This window comes from Aspergillus multicolor (assembly GCF_047715735.1).
Source record: "Aspergillus multicolor strain CBS 133.54 unplaced genomic scaffold BDW74scaffold_14, whole genome shotgun sequence".
Classification (NCBI taxonomy): Eukaryota; Fungi; Ascomycota; class Eurotiomycetes; order Eurotiales; family Aspergillaceae; genus Aspergillus; species Aspergillus multicolor.
Window position 1 is genome coordinate 192092 of NW_027395965.1, and position 17776 is coordinate 209867.

The 17776-nt window shown below is 51.8% G+C and overlaps 7 protein-coding genes across 7 annotated transcripts; 3 read left to right on the plus strand and 4 right to left on the minus strand.

Annotated features, from left to right (window-relative positions):
- Positions 1-74: 74 nt before the first annotated feature.
- On the minus strand, positions 75-3663 carry BDW74DRAFT_154132 (uncharacterized protein). The gene is made up of 3 exons (XM_073724631.1): positions 3003-3663; positions 766-2947; positions 75-706 (listed from the first exon to the last, which is right to left on the minus strand). Exons 1-3 carry the CDS (start codon positions 3551-3553, stop codon positions 662-664), a joined length of 2778 nt encoding a protein of 925 aa, XP_073583282.1. The 5' UTR covers positions 3554-3663; the 3' UTR covers positions 75-661.
- A 105-nt stretch (positions 3664-3768) lies between these two features.
- On the minus strand, positions 3769-6151 carry BDW74DRAFT_168196 (DUF1479 domain-containing protein; the record flags this gene model as incomplete). Its single annotated transcript, XM_073726789.1, has 3 exons — positions 3769-4932; positions 4981-5221; positions 6093-6151. The coding sequence occupies 3 exons, from the start codon at positions 6149-6151 to the stop codon at positions 3769-3771; spliced, it is 1464 nt and encodes a 487-aa protein (XP_073583283.1).
- Positions 6152-6215: 64 nt separating this feature from the next.
- Positions 6216-6957, minus strand: BDW74DRAFT_26395 (mitochondrial 37S ribosomal protein uS12m). The gene has a single exon (XM_073732353.1). It carries the CDS (start codon positions 6782-6784, stop codon positions 6338-6340), a length of 447 nt encoding a protein of 148 aa, XP_073583284.1. The 5' UTR covers positions 6785-6957; the 3' UTR covers positions 6216-6337.
- Position 6958: 1 nt separating this feature from the next.
- Positions 6959-7976, plus strand: BDW74DRAFT_26396 (proteasome maturation protein). Its single transcript, XM_073732354.1, has 3 exons — positions 6959-7131; positions 7211-7643; positions 7718-7976. The coding sequence occupies exons 1-3, from the start codon at positions 7129-7131 to the stop codon at positions 7780-7782; spliced, it is 501 nt and encodes a 166-aa protein (XP_073583285.1). The 5' UTR covers positions 6959-7128; the 3' UTR covers positions 7783-7976.
- Positions 7977-8665: 689 nt separating this feature from the next.
- BDW74DRAFT_26400 (uncharacterized protein) lies at positions 8666-10027 on the minus strand. The gene is made up of 3 exons (XM_073732355.1): positions 9199-10027; positions 9059-9142; positions 8666-8999 (listed from the first exon to the last, which is right to left on the minus strand). The coding sequence occupies exons 1-3, from the start codon at positions 9725-9727 to the stop codon at positions 8842-8844; spliced, it is 771 nt and encodes a 256-aa protein (XP_073583286.1). The 5' UTR covers positions 9728-10027; the 3' UTR covers positions 8666-8841.
- A 1424-nt stretch (positions 10028-11451) lies between these two features.
- Positions 11452-14302, plus strand: BDW74DRAFT_185491 (uncharacterized protein; the record flags this gene model as incomplete). Its single annotated transcript, XM_073731048.1, has 3 exons — positions 11452-11482; positions 12460-12539; positions 12613-14302. 3 exons carry the CDS (start codon positions 11452-11454, stop codon positions 14170-14172), a joined length of 1671 nt encoding a protein of 556 aa, XP_073583287.1. The 3' UTR covers positions 14173-14302.
- A 1896-nt stretch (positions 14303-16198) lies between these two features.
- Positions 16199-17462, plus strand: BDW74DRAFT_154146 (Bax inhibitor-1 family protein). The gene is made up of 3 exons (XM_073724632.1): positions 16199-16393; positions 16452-16522; positions 16584-17462. Exons 1-3 carry the CDS (start codon positions 16247-16249, stop codon positions 17176-17178), a joined length of 813 nt encoding a protein of 270 aa, XP_073583288.1. The 5' UTR covers positions 16199-16246; the 3' UTR covers positions 17179-17462.
- Positions 17463-17776: the final 314 nt, after the last annotated feature.

Here is a 17776-nt window from a genome sequence, read left to right on the forward strand (position 1 = left end):
GCCTCGTGGAGGGGCAACGGACATTAAACATCCATCACGGAACTCTACAGGAACACCGCGTTCAACCAATTGGATTTCTACCACTCATCAGAAGCCACGTCTTCGACGCCTCAAGGTCTCAAACGATAATTGCTCGGAATCTCTTTCATTATTGTCAGGCACCGTACGACTACTGCCATGTCTTCGGCCAGGGCCCAGGGCGAACCGGAGTTGCTATATGGATCGGCATCGCGACTAGACGTGCATACGTAAGTACTCCTCTGCATCCGCGATGATCAGCGTCTCTTGATTAAACCCTTGAGATTTCTCCGGAGCAAGAATAACTTCAAGCAATGATAACATTTTGGCTATGGTCAAACTCAACACGGACCCCGCGGCACGACGATACAGCGTGAGGTGTGATAGTGGTACGTCAGTCTAGTCGCGGCCGTGTCTCAGGGACGTTCCAAGCTCGGCATGACATATGGCGAGATCCAGCCGGTGGCTCCATAGCGCCCGATCCCATTCCCCGTCTGTCCGGCTGGGTGGGTTCCTATAGTAGTTTCCGTATAATTAGAAAACAATAATACATCCATTCATGACAACGCATAGATTGTACAATAAATTAATCAATTGCAGAATCTATTCTCTGCCTCTATTCTTCCCTAAATATCGACCCCCGTCACGACCTAGCCTTCCAGAGCGTATCAATCTTCTTCTTGCGTGCCTATAGTATGAGAAGTTAGGACCTGTTTGGTTATCTGTAGGGTTGAATCAAAGACATACCATGGGAGCCAAAATCGAAACACCGATCGCCAACGCGACAATTGTTAGAAGCAATTGTAGCTTCGAGAATCCCTTGCCCAAAATATCAAAGGCCTGCGATGGTGTCGCCCTGGTAGCGAAGATATCGTTTCCAAATCCGAAAATCAGGCTTGTACTCTCCAGGAGCGTGGGCGCGGACAAGACGGTGTTAATCCCCGCCACCTGGCGCGCGTGCGAGAGATACCATCGCCCGTCAAACTCGAGAACAGGGGCGTACTTCATCAGACCCTCTTCGACTTCGGTAGAGGTGGGATCACGACCAACTGGACGGCGAGGGTCGAGGACTGGACGGGGGATACCGACGATGGCGTAAGACTCGGGAAGAGTGACGAGAAGCTGGCGAGTCGTGATGCCCTGCCTGGTCTGGGTGACCGCCATGTGGGAGATGGGCTCTGTGATGATGAAGGATTGGGAGATGACGTGAGGGAGAGGTAGATCGGCGATGGATGAATAATTGGTGGCAGACCCTAAGGGGCCACGGTCGTTGGGGATAGGCGATTCGTACATCTCCGAGACCACGAGTTGGTAACCCTTAGCTTCAGAGGGGTCGGAGCCCTCCGCGTAGAAGGAGTATGCGAACCAGTTCTCTGACATTGCGGAGGCGATGGGCTGCGCGGTGTCTACACCCTTGTGGGTGCTCGTGTGCAGGATGCGGCCAGTAACTCCATCAATAACATAGAACGTGGCCGAGTTGTCGCCGACGGCTGTGACCAGAGCCGCGTTGGGTGTAAGGTATTTGTACAGAACGGATCGGTTTCCAAGTACCTTGCCGATTGAGGCTACTGGGTCGTGAGACGGGCGAGCGGTAGCGCGCACAATCTTCTCGCCTGGTGCAGGTTGGAACGCCCAAGCCGGTACACGAGAGTCCTTCAAGCTCCATCCAAGAATTCTTCCATCTTCCTGGGTCACGGTGTACACATCTGAAGACACTTCATCCTCAGGTGAGGATGAGGACTTGCCTCTAGCGGCAGTGCGCTGAGTGAGGGCTCCAGTAGTCACGTTTAGGGTAACAGAGCTGCCATCGTCAACGTGCACGGTTGCTAAGCCAGGCTGAGTCTGGATTGATTTAACATTCCAGGTATCCTCTTCAGCAGCCTTGACATTCCACGAAACCTTACCATGGTTCCCACTATCTAAAGCGTAAACCCAGCCGTTCTTAGTAGCAACGATGACAGGTTTGGAGACGCCAAAACTGTCTAAGTTCGTGACTTCGTCAGCCAGAATACTGGTGATGACGCGCTTAGGGAGCTCTTTCAACCACTCAGGAAGATGCTCAAGGTCCTTCAGATGGCGTTTTAAGCGGTGCGTGTACGCTTTGATAATGCTCTCGTGGCCTTCAACTTCAAGCTGGTGAGCGAGGTCTTGCTGGGTGTCCAACTCGGCCCAGTTAGCAGCCAAGGCTCCAGAGAGTGCCTCAGGCCTGGTCCATCCAACTGCTCCGTTCTGAATCAGTTGCCAGTCGCCAGATTCTAACACAACGGCCGAGCGGAGAGCCACGGAGTCGCCTTTCATAGCTACCTCAGAGACTGCGTGCAAGGCGCGGCCCAATAGGCGGTGCTGAGGCCACCTTCCGAGAATACCGTGGGAAGCGGATGAGACTACGATAGTCTCAGACTCGGTGACACGGGTGAAGTACACATTTGCGTCCTTGGTGCCAGTAGAGAAGACAGACCACCCCTCCAAGAAGGGCAAGCTGTAAGCCTTGGACACAGTTGAAGAGGCTAGATCAACGTGATAGACTTCCGCCCAGGAACCGGACTCAGTCTCGTACTGAACGAGGAAGTGGGGCAGGGTATTGAGAGTCCTGGGAGCGTGGAGCTTGATGGTTTCGATGTCCGCTCCTCTGGTGTTCTCGATGTTGACCGTTGTTACTTGTTTGGTGCCGATTACATTGACTTTAAGTGTCCTGTGCGACTTATCCGCCCAGGCGATAACAGGGAATGCGGTGTTGGCACCCACAAAGAGAACTGATTCTGGTCCGGTGACATCACTGTCAGAGTTCAGGACCTGCTGAGAGGTCTGTCGACCAGTCAGAGGATCTAGCGAGGTGACCCGGAGCTTGTAACCTTTCAGCAAAGCCGGCTGCAGAGAGATGTAAAAAACATCGGTTGAGGAGGCGGACACTTGGAAAGGCACATCACCACTAACAATTAAGCTTGTTAGTAACTAGCCTCTGCACAAGAGCTATGTAAACAAACCTTTCATCGTGAAATTCCCACTTGATCTCACCGGTCGACCCATCCAGTCGCTTGACCGAACCTGCCTTGCCTCCGGAGAGCGCAATTGCGTCCGAGACGGACGGAGCGGAGCTGGCGTCTTCCAGCTCTAGGAGCTCAAGATCCACCACCGGCTTGCTAGGTGACCAGTTTTCCCAAATCAGTTTTCCATCTAGAGCGCTCCATGCGGCAATATAGTCCCCCAATACGCTGACAACTGCGTTTGTTCCACCAGAGGCACGCAGCAAGCCCTGGGCGTGGTAGTCGGACGTTACGGCGGGACGGGAGAGGTTTTGCCTCCATAGCAGCGCTCCATCTTTTGGGTTAACGGCACCAAGAAGCGATTTGTCGGACAGCGTGTAGAGAAGGGCAGCGTTCGAGGATGAGGATGGTCGCTGGAAGAAGGTGGATTGCTCTGAAGGAACACCTAGCAGCGCATGGTGGAAATCGATGTGGCCGACTTCGTCAGCGTAGATGGCGAGCGTCGAGGGGACGCAAGAGGCGACCAGAAGAAGCGTCGCCTGCAGCCGCATTTTATGAGGTCTGTCGCGGAGGGGTCATTGGGTGGTTGCGAGGAAGATGAAGGTCACGCCCGGTAGGTAGCGCAGTGGAGAACTTTGGGGAACTCCGACGCCGAGCTTTGGCATCATCGATTTATTCTAGATTCCTCCAAACATTCTACACAATATACCCTCAGCTTTTGTTTACGGTCCAAAATACTAGACTCAATTATATATAGCTCAACTATCTACGCGAAGCACTTCTCATTCGCACTCTTGACAGCCTGTCTCTCACCTTCGGTCATATCGGCGGTGATCTCCCATCGCTGCTGTCCCAAGCCCATGGATTGCTGTCCTTCGGCACTGATCGAATTCCAGTCCAACGCTCCCTTGAACCCGATCTCACCAGGGCCGCCAGCTCCAGGGAAATCCCATGGCGGCGAGTAAGCCAGCGCCGCTTTCCGCTGCCTGAGCAGATAGTCGACGTTCATATCACACATCGGAGTTGCAGGAATATAGAGAACGCTCGAGTCGCCCTTGCCCCGGTGCTCTTTGTCAACCGAGTGCAAGGAATCGCAATGCCAGGCGACATAGTCACCAGGCTCAACCTCCGGGACTGAGACCATCGTTGTCCCTAGTTCAAGATGCGGGTGAGTGACCGGGTTGTATTCCTGGCAGGCACCAGGCACAGACCCTGGAAAGGTAGCGTCTATCGCCGGCTGCAGGGTCTGGCTGTCGAAGAATGGTCTAAGGATGGTGTACGCTGTGCTGTGCAGCAGCATGGGGCAAACATGCAGTGAACCTTCACCTGGGGCTGTCTTGGACATGGACAGCCAGCCCTGGAAGAACCTCAGCATGGAGCAGGCTCCTGCGCCGTTGTACAAATCCATATTGGCATTGAGCCGGTGCTTCGCATCCCATGCATCGTACTCTTCCCACTTTCCTTCTAGGATCTTGGCGTATACCTTGGAATACTCGGGGTCCTCCCAACGCTCCAATGAGCCTCCATCAATGTGAGGGCCCAGAGTGAATTTGCTGTCACCCGGCTGCCGAATGCGCAGTCGGTCCGCATACGTAAGGGGGTTGCGAGTCGAAATACGTGTGTTGGGATCTGAGGAGTGCCACAGGCGCTGCAGAAAGCGTTGGGTATCTAGTACGTTGGTGTGGGCTCGAGCTTCTGCCTGCGACGGCGTCCAGTATAGCTCAAATACCGCTGGCGAATCTGGTGGGAATGCCTTGACTCGCTCCTGGTTGGCTGCAACATAGTCCTCGATCCTCTCCTTCCATCCCCGGGCTTCTCCCCGAGGCACCACGTTTCTGATAACAACGGATCCCCGGCGACGGATCTCCGCTAGGAGTGCCGGGGAAACATTGCCAGAAACAACATCGGCATACTCCACCGAAGGAATGATCTAGCATCGTCAGTATATGCCATATATTGTTGAATAGTTTACACATACATTGCTCCCTTTAGCCTTGATCTTCTGGACTTCCTCCTCCAAGCTCGGGAGAAGCCTCTCCCAACTTTTCTTCAGTGCAGTCTCGTTCTGACTGAATATCTTTTCCTTCAGGCCTTTGAACCGAGGCGGCAAAGGCTCCGGTTTATAGTCTGGCCTCAAACTGGGGAAGACACTTGAGATGTCCCCCGCAGCCTTGGTAAGTTGGGCGGATGCGGATGTAGAAGCCGCGCGAGCGGTTGATCTGGTAAGAAATTTGGAAAGTGACATAGTAACGATGCTTAAAGAACCTCAACTGCAATTATCTTGATCTCTTGCATTGCGGACGACCTGCCCTGGCTTTATACCTGGGGAAAATGGGGTATATTTTGGCGGGATGTCGAATGCGGTAACCGGGCCGTCTACCAGATACAGTAGTCCACCCGCCCGATCAGCGTCATCGGCAATGACTTGCGGAGTATAGCAATCACGCTGTGCGGATTATTATTCCACCTAATCCCTGTTTTTAGAGGCACGAGTGCCTGTCCTGGCCTCCTTCTAGTGGTTGTAGTTGCACCGTGGGCCCCTTGAGCACAGCACAGACCCCATAATCTGGCCTTGTTCCCAGTGATATCTACATGTTGTGTCTACGAATATGCGACCAGAAAGATATATATTTGTTTGTCTCCGAACATGCCTCAGTAGCCAATGTATCGAGACTTGCAGCTGAGTTATAGGCACACGGTCTGCAAATAACAGGCTTCCTCTCCTGACCCGACCATGGAGATGGCTATGTACGCAAGGCTTGAGTGGGCCTGCCGAGCAGACAAGCAAAGTAGTTCATTGACCTCACTGGTTCTTGTTAGGTTCAGGGTTATCCATTCATTCGTGCTCCGCTAGGCTCTAGTCGGGCTTGGTTCGACGTGGGACATTAATATGAGCCCTAAGTCGTCAGGTTCCTGGTAAGCTGGGTCATCAAACTGATATTGATACAATGCAACATTTAGATCCCAGATATAATACAAATGCGCCATATAATGAACAAACTTCTTTCCTTCCCAATCATCCAAGCGCCCCATATAAGACGCCTAGTCCTTCTTAGGCTTCTTAGTACCGTACTTCGACCTGCTACTCACCCGACTGGCAACACCACCCTGCATAAGACCTCGTTAGAGCTAGATCGACCCAGTGGCATCGGGGGTTCTCAAAGCTTACCAAATCCATAGCACCTCTGACCAAGTGGTACTTCACACCAGGACAATCGGGAGCTCTGCCACCGCGGACAAGAACAACACTGTGCTGCTGGACGTTGTGACCTGCGAGCAAGCATAAAACGTTAGCATACCAGCCCAAACTAATGAATTCGTAGTCCCAACCCAGTCTAGCCGGAGACATTATGGATCGCAGAGTAAAGCAAAGACCTACCTTCACCAGGGATATAAGCCGTAACGACCTTCCCACTGCTAAGTCTAACCCTAGCAGTCTTCCGCTCACCGGAGTTAGGCTTCTTCGGCTTCGTGATACCCGTCTTCATGCACACGCCCTTCATCTCTGGGCGGTTAATAAGCGCCGGGGAACGGGAACGGCGCGCGGCTTGCGCTTTTCGGCATCCGCGGCGGACCTGGTTGTATGTTGTGTGGCAGAAGGGCGATGAGGAGAATTGGCGGATCATAGAGGGCTTCGTGGCGGCGAATGCTTGCGCTGCGGCGGGAGTGCGGAGGATGGGTTGGAAACGGGGGGCCGCGGTGGGCTTGAGCGCGGACGTGGCGGGGCGCTGGATGAGTGTCCGCAGCGTGCGAAGAGCGAGGGGAGAAAATAAGGACGGCATTTTGGCGGTCTATGGTGGGTATTGGGTCGATTATCTCTTTCTTCGTAGATGAAGCGGCTGCATGTGTCCGGGGATAATTTCTGGGAGGTCATGTGACTTAGTTCTTGCAGGTCTGGTCTCTTTGCGCCGCCCGAGGAGCTGGACGCGCCATTCCGGAGCTGCCTTGGCTTGTCTGACCGTCACTGACCTCCGAGCTTGATACCACTTGAACACCTTCAACTACCTCTCCACCCATTTACAATCAACGCAGCTCTTCGAACCTCTCAGCTTCGAACGGATAGTATCCCCCCCCCCATATAAACGATTAATAACCGATACCTCTCATCAACCTCCTAACCACCACAATGGTTTGTCCTCTTACTCACCAGCCTACCCTCATATCAAGTCTATCCATCAATCCGATCAACTCAACTAACAAGCAAGCAGTCTCTCCGCATCGCCCCTCCCACCTCCCACCCCACCCAAACAACCAACACCTCAACCCAGCACCTCGCCAACACACAAACCTCAAAAGGCGCCCCCTCCGCCCCCGGTATCCCTGACACCCTCCGCTCAAACATCACCCTCCAAGCCCCCCGCGGCGCACCCTCCACCCAGCCCGCAGCAGCAACCTCCACACACCCTCTCGAAGCCCGCCTGCTCGCGTGGCGCCAAACCCAGGATGCCCTGAAGATGGAGGGTCTCCGCCGCACATACGGCATTGCGGAGCCCGTGCGCCGTGGCATGGAGCTGAAGATTGTGCGCGATGGGACATTCAGGCCTGCTGTGCTTGGTGGGAATAAGGGGGGCAATGTCCATGAGGATATTTTGGTTCTCGGGGGGCGGGACACAGAAGTTGGATGGGAGGATGTGTTTCACGGTATGTTTGCTTTGGCTTTCAACAACGGAGGAATGTCCTTGGCTTGGCTAACATGTTGCTCTTTCTTGCTATAGGAGACGACTTCCGGGAGCCGCCTACTTTCCACGACGAGATGGAGAAACGGCTGCGGATGGATTAGATTGATGGGTAGTATGGGATGGGAATCTGTTATAGATTCAAGATCGTTTGTGCAGTTGGTAAATGACTCATTCACGCATTTTGCCATGTTATGACAAAGTCAATACAACCCTCATGGAAAAGGACTTATCTCCATGCAATAAACTGTACTCAATAAAGGTCGTAGGCTCCGTCCTGGAAGCGTAATAGGGTGTGCGGAGTAGATCACTACGGGGCTCTCCACAATATACGCACTTTCAAGGCATTGGTAGCATAAGAATTAGATCCCGCAATTGCACTTGGCCTTCAATTCGTGCAGCTATCTAGCCCGCGCTCACCGCTCATTGCTCTTCTGTCTGCACCGAGGCTGCAAATTAGAAAGCGGCCAAGATGCACGACCTCGCGAAGGATGGTTGGGACCCAAAACTCCCAAAGACGACGCACATCAACTGACACGAGATCCCAGGCGAAACAAAAGCATATTACAGTAAAGACGAAAGAAACTGGAGGTACAAGGAGGGCCCCAAGATAGGTAGAAAATATGCTTGAAATTGCCTTCATGAGGCAGACAAAACACAAGATGGATATATGACACCAAGAGACATGGAATGAAAGAAAAGAGAAGAGACTAAAAAAGAGGCAGGCTAGAAAATGGGGTATATAGGACTGTGCTTGTGGTTGTAAGGCAGAAACTAGTCCAGTCCTGGTACAATGCCAAGAAACGGACATGCGAGTCGATCAACTCACAGGAATGTAACACGGCAGAGCGCTGGAAAGGAGGGTCAAGAGCCATAACGCTATCACAGGGTTCAACAAGTAATGGTTGACGAGGTATGACACCTCACATCAAACCTCCGAGACGACGACCAAGGTAGGTGTTGAGACATAGATAGGGAGAATCCCAGGCATCGGAAAGTTTGGATGATGTGGCACATGAGATGAGAGTCCGCAGATGGGTCGAACTAATTAGTGCCTCTGCATATGCACAAGGGTGATGGGTAAAGAATGTCCTAGAAACCGGTCCCAGCCCATGCAAAAATGCAAGGTACAGTCTATGAATATGCGTACAGACGATCCATCTTCATTGAACGACGCAGCGGCACCTAGGGCTTCGTTCGCTGGCCTCTCTATCGCGAGAGTATTGCGCCTTGCCACCCTTGGCGTCCTCCTCGTCAACTATTTCTTGCGGTTTCACAGTCATATGTACCACGTTGGGTGCGTCACGGCTAAACTTAGAATCTAATATATTATCAGCAACAGACCTAAAGTAGCAAGAAAGCGAGTAAGACATCACTTACCTGACAGAGGAGATTTATCATCGAGGAGTTTTCCAAACGAGATTAGGCGGATAGAGCTAGGTGATGACGGCCGGGGTTCCCAATCTAGGATGTATCAGCAGCTGGCCTCCAGATAGCTTACTTCCATTGATCAATCTTACCGTCTTGCCATGCCCTCCAGATCAATTCCTTCAGAGTGTAGACGCTCATGGCGAATGGATCATAATTATCCACGCTGACATCCCTTTTTCGTAGGTAGCCTGCATCAATCTTGAACGGGTGTCGTGTGCCCGTTATCAACAGTAGGACGATGGTCAGGGATGGGCCAGACTGTTCCGGCTCCTTGACAGATACATCAGATGATAATTCAGGCGCTGAAACTGCTATTTTTTGCTCTTCTGGCTCTGGTGATGCGCTAGTTGGGATGGTAGCCTCTGTGTTGGTGTGATGTGAAGGAGCGAGCGTGGCGTCATTCTCATTGTCTGCGGTACTCGTACTTGGCGCATCGGTCGCTGTGTTCTCCTGCGGGGCCTGTGCGGGCGAAGAGGTTTTGACTACGGTGTCGCTAATGTCGACAGTCGAACTAGAAACGGCTTGTGAAGAGCTGGGAGCAGCGGATAATGATATCGAGTCGCCTGTGTTGGTGGTAGGGTCTAGGCCGTCCGACTGCGCGTGATCTTTCGATGCCATATTCTCTTCGGTTGCTCCGGCGGGAGTATTCACAATAGACGTCGGGTAACTGAGAGTCTAAAAGAAAAGGATTGCGAGCTGGTCAAGAATCCGATGGTGATTTGAGACAGGAGTTGATGTTGGAGCTGACACGGATACCGGTGGACACGATGAAACAGCGATCAGACCTGGAGCAAAAGGAGACAAACCGGTTGAGGTAATACGGGCGAAACGCAGGCCCAGAACTCTACCTATGAGATGATGACTATTTTAAGACGGTTCTCGGGGCCGCGCGATCGGAAAGCTCTCACGGGGATGAAGGGGAGAGAGGTAAAGAGGAGACAGATGGAGAGAGCCAAAGGGGAGGAGAGGGTCGGGGCGAGTGGAGCTGGGCACCAAGGATCCGTCCGTCGGCAGTCTCAACCAGTCTCCAAACAATTTCACAACCTTGTTTCCTTCTATTGCTCTTAGGTACTATTATTGAACCGGCTCAGTTCATCTTCTACTTCATTCCAGCTACGCTGCGATTACTGTAATCCGGACTGCGAGTGGCGATATACTGAGATTGGCTACTCGCCCGCATGCAGCCTGCTTTTCTCTGCTGCGGATCTCTCATACGCGGCCCGTCCAACATCAGGAACATGAGCGATGACAATTTAGCATTCGTCTTATTGTGGCCATTATCAGAGGATATCCAAGCTCTATGTTAATTAAGCAATATATAGTAGGTGAAACTCGCACGATGACTCCTAGCTCGGCCACCGTATTCCGAGCCAAGTCAGAGAGCTACTAGGCTAGGTACTATCTCACTCAAGTCTCACTTTAATGGCTCTGGCTACTCATGGCATCCGGATATCTACGGAGTACATACGCCACGCCCTTCTCTGGACCTGACAGCAACAGTATATTGTACTCAGTGAGCCTTGCTTTTTATGGCTTCTGAATGGATGAATTCTAGTCCTTCTTCCTACCAAGCACAATCGGTCATCTAAGTAACCATGAAACAGGAACGGCAATATCCACCAGTTTGTACTGCAGGTCATTATTCTCCCTGGAAAGAGAGGGGATTATCAGCTACCCGTGATTCTATTCAGTTGGTTATGGCCTGCCAATGCGACTTCCATCCTACATCTGCAACCGAATGGATTGACTAGAGTTTTAGTGTGCATGCGTGGTCGAACTCGGTTATTCTCCAGATGGAAGCACTCAAGCTTCGGTAAGCGTCGAGCGGCTCAGGATGACAGGATAAGCAAGTATACCTGAAGCCCCGTCGGGCGTGCTTTCATGGTTCTAATCGGTACAAAAGCCGGGCTGGTCCCTTTGACCTTACCTGATCCATAAAGTACGAGACTTGGTCTCAGCTTCTCGGGTTTGGGCTTCAGATGCCATTGGAGTATCGAGCTGGAGAATATGCCCATGGGAGGATCCGAGGACATCTTGAGTGCAGTCAAAGTCAGCGGGGCAAACAGCTGTCATCCACACGAGGCACATAAGGCTGCTAGCGGGACCAACGAGTCACAAACATATCTTAGTTCAGTCTTGAGAACAGATACATCCAGTTCCTAAGACTCTTCGCGCATACGGCGTACTCCGTGCGGCAGTATGCCAAGGACAACTTGCATGACATGCATTGATAGCGTATCTACCACGTTTTGGGCTGGATCTGACGGTGTCTGGGCGCTGTCCTCGCATGCTCGACTGCCAATGATGACAACCGTTGACTTGCCCGGCATAAAAAAACAAACATGAGTTCTGGTATCAAGCTGGGCGTTGTGGGTAGGTCGTTACCTCGGCTGAGACGTAGCAGTAATGCAGGATTCCACCCTGTCAGGCAAGATATGGGACTATCATTTGCTGATCAAAGAGAAAAATTCCCCGACTGCCCTTTTGACAAGCAAAATTATCAGCAGTAAGGGGTCTACAGCTGTTCTTCACGGGAGCCGCGGAGTTTGTCCATAAGCGCTGCAATGCCAGATTCTTATACTTCAAACTGACGTCAGTGATTGAGGTTATCGTGACATCGTCCATGCCTAGAAGGGCTAGCGGTGGGGCCGGCTTGTCGTCCGGCGTTTCCTTCTGGGGCTCGTTTCTCCGTTAAATTCCAGCCAACCACGGTTTTGCGAGCTCTGAATGACAGGGATGTTTGATCTCGGGCCTATCAAAAGAGAACGTGCAGGGTATCAAAAGTTCCTCAAAGGGCCATTGGCTTGTGGTTGCGGGTCACTGGATCTCCGCCTCTAAGCTAACGACAGGGCAAGCGAATGGTGGTGAGGACCAACTCCGCGCCAAGAGGCCGCGACTCTGGAGGTCGGCTGCCCTATCGGCTGGAGATCTTGACTTTGGATGCGATCTTGTTCGCTTTCAGATTTCAGATTGAGAATAATATCATTTTTCTTTTCTGCAGTCACTTGGCCGCCATGCAGTGAGCGGCCCCTACTAAAATTAACTAATAGCGAGACTCCGCCCCTGGCGTACGCGGGACTACTCGATATCGAGCTGAGATATAGCTGGTTAGCACCACTGCACGGTGCAGACACTAAACTGAAAGCCAATTTTTCCACCACGCCCACTCTTTTTGCGCCCACGCGACCGTCGAGGCTCCTCAGGATCGATTTAAAATCTACCGGACTCCGCTAGTCCACGCTCGCTCGACACTATCAATACCATGCTCAGTCACGATCCCTCCGCAGGATGAAGTTTGCCAAGTCAGTGATCCGTTGGTTTCCTTACCTACACCCTGCATTGACGCACAGTTGCTGATCTCTCGGCGGTTGACAGAGAATTGGAGCACGAGCTGGTTCCTGAGTGGCGGGCAAAATACCTCGACTACAAAGTAAGGCTTGGTCTTGATCTTGTTGCTTTTATTCGTCTTGACCCCAGTACTAAGTTTGCTATCTCTCTTGCAGCTCGGAAAAAAGAAAGTCAAGGCGATCTCGCGCGCCATTAGCAAAGCAAACCGCACACCGACTCATGCTTCTCTGAGACGTCCTACCGTTGGAGCCGAGCTCTTGGATACTCCAGCTGGCTCTAGGCGCTCTGCATCGTTCCGTCGCGCAGAAAAACGAGTTGAAGGAGGAGACATACAGCCCAACCTCGCGAGCCCAAGCCTTACGTCAAGATCCACCCCCGGTCAGCGACATGAGCGGCAGCCTCTGCGCGTGCCAGGATCTCGGTTTTCTGCCGTACATGGAAGCTATGGAAGCATTATCGCATCACCTCCGATGCACCCAGGAATGTCGGACGCCGCGTCCCTTGAGCTACCCGGCCCGGCTATGGATGTTGACGAGGACTCGTATCTTGATCGGCCGATCTCTCCGAGGACACCGGCCCCTACGATGCCCAGACACGGCGGCAAAAGAACCGTTTCCAGGGAAAACACGCACATTAGTCCCTCAACGGCAAACCAATCAAGTGCTAAAAATGACGAGTCCAAAAGACCCGCAACGCCTGGATCCTCCATTCGGCGAAATTCCCGTCTTCTTAAACGGGTGCTATCTACAAATGACGCGCCGGAGAAGCTTGTGGAGGCTGATCAGCGAACCGAGGTTGAGAAGAAACAAGACGAGTTCTTTGCGTTCCTCGACGGCGAATTGGAGAAAATAGAAACGTTTTATCAAATGAGGGAGCGAGAAGCGACTGAACGCTTAAAGGTGCTTCGGGAGCAATTGCATACTATGAGGGATCAGCGGATACAAGAAGTATTCTACGCTAAGCGGCACCGGACTGGAGAGGGTGAGCAGCAGCCGTCGGAACCACGCGGTGGTTTGAGTGGCCGTAGAATCAGAGCGGCCATCACGGGCCGCCGGATTGGAAAGAACTCGAAAGCACTGGCTGCTTTGGCTACGCCCGGGGGCGAGCAGCCGCAGGATGGTGATGCTATTACCAGGCGGAGGGACTTCACGCGTCACCCGACTGAGCCGCAACAGCTACCAAAGTCAGAAGTCCCCTACCGCTCGGCAAAGAGAAAGTTGAAGTATGCCCTCCAAGAGTACTACCGAGGTGTAGAGCTTCTGAAATCCTACGCCTACTTAAATAGGACCGCCTTTCGGAAAATCAACAAAAAGTACGATAAGGTGGTTGATACACGACCGTCGATGAGGTACATGGCAGAGAAAGTCAACAAAGCGTGGTTTGTGCAAAGTGAGGTGACTGAGAGCCTGCTCGCCACTTCGGAGGATCTCTATGCTCGCTATTTTGAGGGCGGCAAGCGGAAGATTGCAGCCTCAAAGCTTCGCCATACTATCAGGAAGTCCGGGGATTACTCACCAAACTCTTTCCGTTGTGGCCTGCTAGGGATGGCTGGAATCCTATTTGCTATCCAGGGTCTGATTTACGCAAGTGATCACCTCGATGATCCAGGAATAGGTAGTCAGACGAGTTACTTACTCCAGGTCAGTTTGCCCAGCACCACCTATCCTATGGCTAAATTGCTTACAATGACCAGATCTATGGAGGATATTTCCTAGTCGTTTTCCACTTCTTGCTTTTCTGCGTAGACTGCATGGTCTGGAATAAGACCAAGATAAATTATGTTTTTGTCTTTGAATACGATACTAGACACGCACTGGATTGGCGCCAGTTAGCTGAGGTACGTCGATTTGCTCATGGCTGTTATATGGTACTGACTATCAGTCAGCTTCCTTGCTTTTTCTTGTTCATAGTGGGTCTTATCATGTGGCTCAACTTTCTGACGGTCAATGATATGTATGTCTACTGGCCTGTCGTCCTTGTCGGACTCACAGTGGTCATTTTGTTTCTGCCGCTACGCATCCTATACCACCGAAGTCGCAAATGGTGGGCATACTCTAATGTAGGTCAACTCCTTTATTATCAGTCATTCCTGCTAACAACGGAAGTGGCGTCTTCTGCTGGCGGGTCTGTACCCTGTCGAGTTCCGTGATTTCTTCCTGGGGGATATGTACTGTTCCCAGACGTATGCGATGGGGGTAAGTGGACAAAGCTATCTTTGTCATATGCCCAGAGACTGACCTTACCTAGAACATTGCGCTATTCTTCTGTCTATATTCAAAGCACTGGGGAGGTTCGTCAATGCAGTGCAACTCGTCCCACTCCAGACTGCTCGGATTCTTTACCACTGTCCCGTCCATTCTAAGAGCTTTTCAATGCATCCGCCGATATGTGGACACGAAGAATGTGTTTCCGCATCTTCTGAACTTTGGCAAATACATGTTCGGAGTTCTCTATTATGCCACCTTGAGCATGTATCGCATCAACAGAACGACCCGATTCCAGGCCCCTTTTATTACATTCGCCCTGTTGAACGCTGTATATGTGACAGTCTGGGACCTGGCAATGGACTGGAGTTTAGGCAACCCATACGCTAAACATCCTCTGCTACGCGAAACTCTAGCATTCAGAAGAGCATGGGTTTACTACGCAGCCATGGTTATCGATGTTGTCGTACGTTTTAACTGGATCTTCTACGCCATTTTCGCCCACGACATTCAACACTCTGCCGTGCTCAGCTTCGTTGTCTCCTTCTCGGAAATTTGCCGACGGGGCATCTGGAATGTATTCCGAGTCGAGAACGAGCACTGTACAAACGTCCTTCTATTCCGCGCCTCCAGGGACGTTCCCTTACCTTATACTGTGCCCTCTGCGGACGGCCAGCTGGAGCAACCACATCAGCCCCTCCAGACAGAAGTCCACGAAGCCCAAGCTTCTCTCACCGTCCCGCCAACGCGCGATCTAGAAGAAGCAGCGCCATCGCCCGGCGCTGCGTCAGTACGCCCCAGGGCACTCACCCGCGTTGGAACCATTATGGCCTCTGCTCACGCGCAGGACTTCCAGCGCAAGAGGCGACCCGACGAGATGGCTGGTGCTACAGTAGCGCATGGTGCGCCAGAGTCCCCTGAGGATTCCAGTGATAACGATGAGGACGATTCTGGCGAAGCTCAGCCGTATAAGGACACGGATGATGCGATTGAAGAAGAGGTTCCATCCGATGATACTCGGTGACGTTACAACTCACAGTTGTTGGGAAAGTAGCGGCTCGGATATGCCTTATGATGCTATGTTTCATGCATATACTTTTATGATTCACACGTATATATGTTGACATGTCGAGACTTTGTCACCAACCTGGAGTAAAAAGCCCGCCGAGCTCAGCCTTGTCGGGCATGTTCAGGTGATGATCTGCCACATAATCGTTCAATAGACCGCAATTTCTACATTTTAATGACATCTTTCTGGAGCTGCTTCTCAGGGTCCTTGATAAAGCCTAACTTCACGTCTCGGCCAGTTGCAGCGCCGTCCATGTAACAACAATCAAGTGAGGAACTATGTCTCAATGAAAATGCACGTATGGCTGCAGATGGATCTACTAGAAATATCTTTGTACTTCGGCCTTTGCAAGTGGTTTGGTCAGCCTGGTTCGTCATGTGACATGGCGTCACATGGACCGTGTCATGATTGCGCTGCGCCTTCTCCAGGAGACTCGTTTCTTTTCTTTGAGTTATCTCCCATCACGCCCAGTTCTCACGCTCATTTGAATTATATCTTAACTTAAATTATTCCATCATGGCGGCCAACGCTAGATATGAACCGGCTCCTCAACGAGACTCGTTTGAGGATGAGCCTTACACTCAAGCCCCGCCTTCTTATCAGGCTACCGCGCAAGAGTCTCTGCCTCGTAGCGAGGATGACAATGTCCCCGATGACTTCAAGGTGAGTCTCATCGTACCAATCCATTGATTGCTTTATACGATGCTCACGGTTGATATAGTTCGGCGGCACTGTCGCGGAGGGCACTTTGCCCGTCCGTATGCAGTTCATCCGCAAGGTCTATGCGATTCTGTGAGTTTAGCTGCGCTTCAACGTTTCAAGAATACGTGCTGACAGGTCTCGATCCTACTAGCACCGTCCAGCTACTCCTGACAACCGTCATGAGCTCGATCTCATTCTTCAGCCCCAGCTACTGCGAATGGATCCGTGGCAACGTATGGCTCATGATGGTCTCCGTCTTTGGCGCCTTCGGATTCCTGCTCGTAACATACTGGAAGCGCAAGAGCTATCCCGCGAATCTCCTGTTCCTTTCCGCATTCACCATTCTTGAAGCCTACTCCATCAGCGTGGTCACGTCTTACTATCAGCCCCGGATCGTGGTGCAGGCCCTCATCTTGACTCTGGGCTTGTTCGTAGGTCTCACCCTCTTCGCATGCCAGACCAAGTACGACTTTACCAACTGGATGCCGTACCTGTTTGGCGGGCTGTGGTTCCTAATTCTTTTCGGATTCGTGTCCGTGTTTGTTCCTTACAACAGCACTATGGACCTCATCTACGGTGGCTTGGCTGCCTTGATCTTCTCGGGTTACATTTTGGTGGACACCCAGCTTATCATGCGCCACTACCATGTTGAGGAGGAGATTGCGGCTTCGATCTCGCTCTACCTTGATATCCTCAACCTGTTCTTGGCTATCCTGCGCATTCTGAACAATCAGAACAACAACTGAGTTTTCGGACATGTCTGCGGTCACGGAATGTGCTGCTATAACGAACATGAATTTTTCCTGCCGATTTTAATTCTGGTTGACCTATTCAGCTCTTGCGGCGCCGTGTTTTCTTTCCTAAGTACGTCGCTTTGATGTCACTCGTTCAATCATATCGCACAACCTGGATTTGGCGTGCTTAGTTTATCTCCGTTCCATCATTTCATGAGACACTCCAAGCATTGAATGATTTCAAGAGCAATGTGCCTTACGTACTGGCTAAAAAAAATACTTTTACCTGCCTTGAATTGGGTTAGACATTATCTACCTAGAGTAGCTTCCCAATCTTAGAGAGTAGCAATGAGGATCCCAAAAGGTACTCAACCCGAGATCAGTCCTGGCCGAGACATGCAAGTCATCGCACGCGCACGCGCCCCTACTGAGCTAGCAGAATGAAATGGGAAATTTATGCGATTCTGGACTTCGATTCGAGGTTCGCAGGTGGAGTTCTGACAGTGGCCGGACTGGGTCCGGTTCCCCATCAGTTCCGGACTGCCGAAGTATACGATGCGGAGGTGGAAGTATATGTAGAGAAAGCAACGAGCCGGGCGTGGTCTTTGAT

What these genes read in the sequence shown, in the direction of transcription:
- BDW74DRAFT_154132 (XM_073724631.1), bottom strand. Translation starts at nt 3,553, where the DNA reads ATGCGGCTGCAGGCGACGCTTCTTCTGGTCGCCTCTTGCGTCCCCTCG. An exon ending in TGGGAATTTCACGATGAAAG is followed by an intron (nt 2,948 to 3,002) that starts GTTTGTTTACAT and finishes CTTAATTGTTAG; the next exon opens with TGGTGATGTGCCTTTCCAAG. An exon ending in TTTCGATTTTGGCTCCCATG is followed by an intron (nt 707 to 765) that starts GTATGTCTTTGA and finishes CTCATACTATAG; the next exon opens with GCACGCAAGAAGAAGATTGA.
- BDW74DRAFT_26395 (XM_073732353.1), bottom strand. Translation starts at nt 6,784, where the DNA reads ATGCCGTCCTTATTTTCTCCCCTCGCTCTTCGCACGCTGCGGACACTC.
- BDW74DRAFT_26396 (XM_073732354.1), top strand. An exon ending in ATGGGAGGATGTGTTTCACG is followed by an intron (nt 7,644 to 7,717) that starts GTATGTTTGCTT and finishes TTCTTGCTATAG; the next exon opens with GAGACGACTTCCGGGAGCCG.
- BDW74DRAFT_26400 (XM_073732355.1), bottom strand. Translation starts at nt 9,727, where the DNA reads ATGGCATCGAAAGATCACGCGCAGTCGGACGGCCTAGACCCTACCACC. An exon ending in CTGGAGGGCATGGCAAGACG is followed by an intron (nt 9,143 to 9,198) that starts GTAAGATTGATC and finishes GATACATCCTAG; the next exon opens with ATTGGGAACCCCGGCCGTCA. An exon ending in TGATAAATCTCCTCTGTCAG is followed by an intron (nt 9,000 to 9,058) that starts GTAAGTGATGTC and finishes ATAATATATTAG; the next exon opens with ATTCTAAGTTTAGCCGTGAC.
- BDW74DRAFT_154146 (XM_073724632.1), top strand. Translation starts at nt 16,247, where the DNA reads ATGGCGGCCAACGCTAGATATGAACCGGCTCCTCAACGAGACTCGTTT. An exon ending in ATGTCCCCGATGACTTCAAG is followed by an intron (nt 16,394 to 16,451) that starts GTGAGTCTCATC and finishes CGGTTGATATAG; the next exon opens with TTCGGCGGCACTGTCGCGGA. An exon ending in CGCAAGGTCTATGCGATTCT is followed by an intron (nt 16,523 to 16,583) that starts GTGAGTTTAGCT and finishes CGATCCTACTAG; the next exon opens with CACCGTCCAGCTACTCCTGA.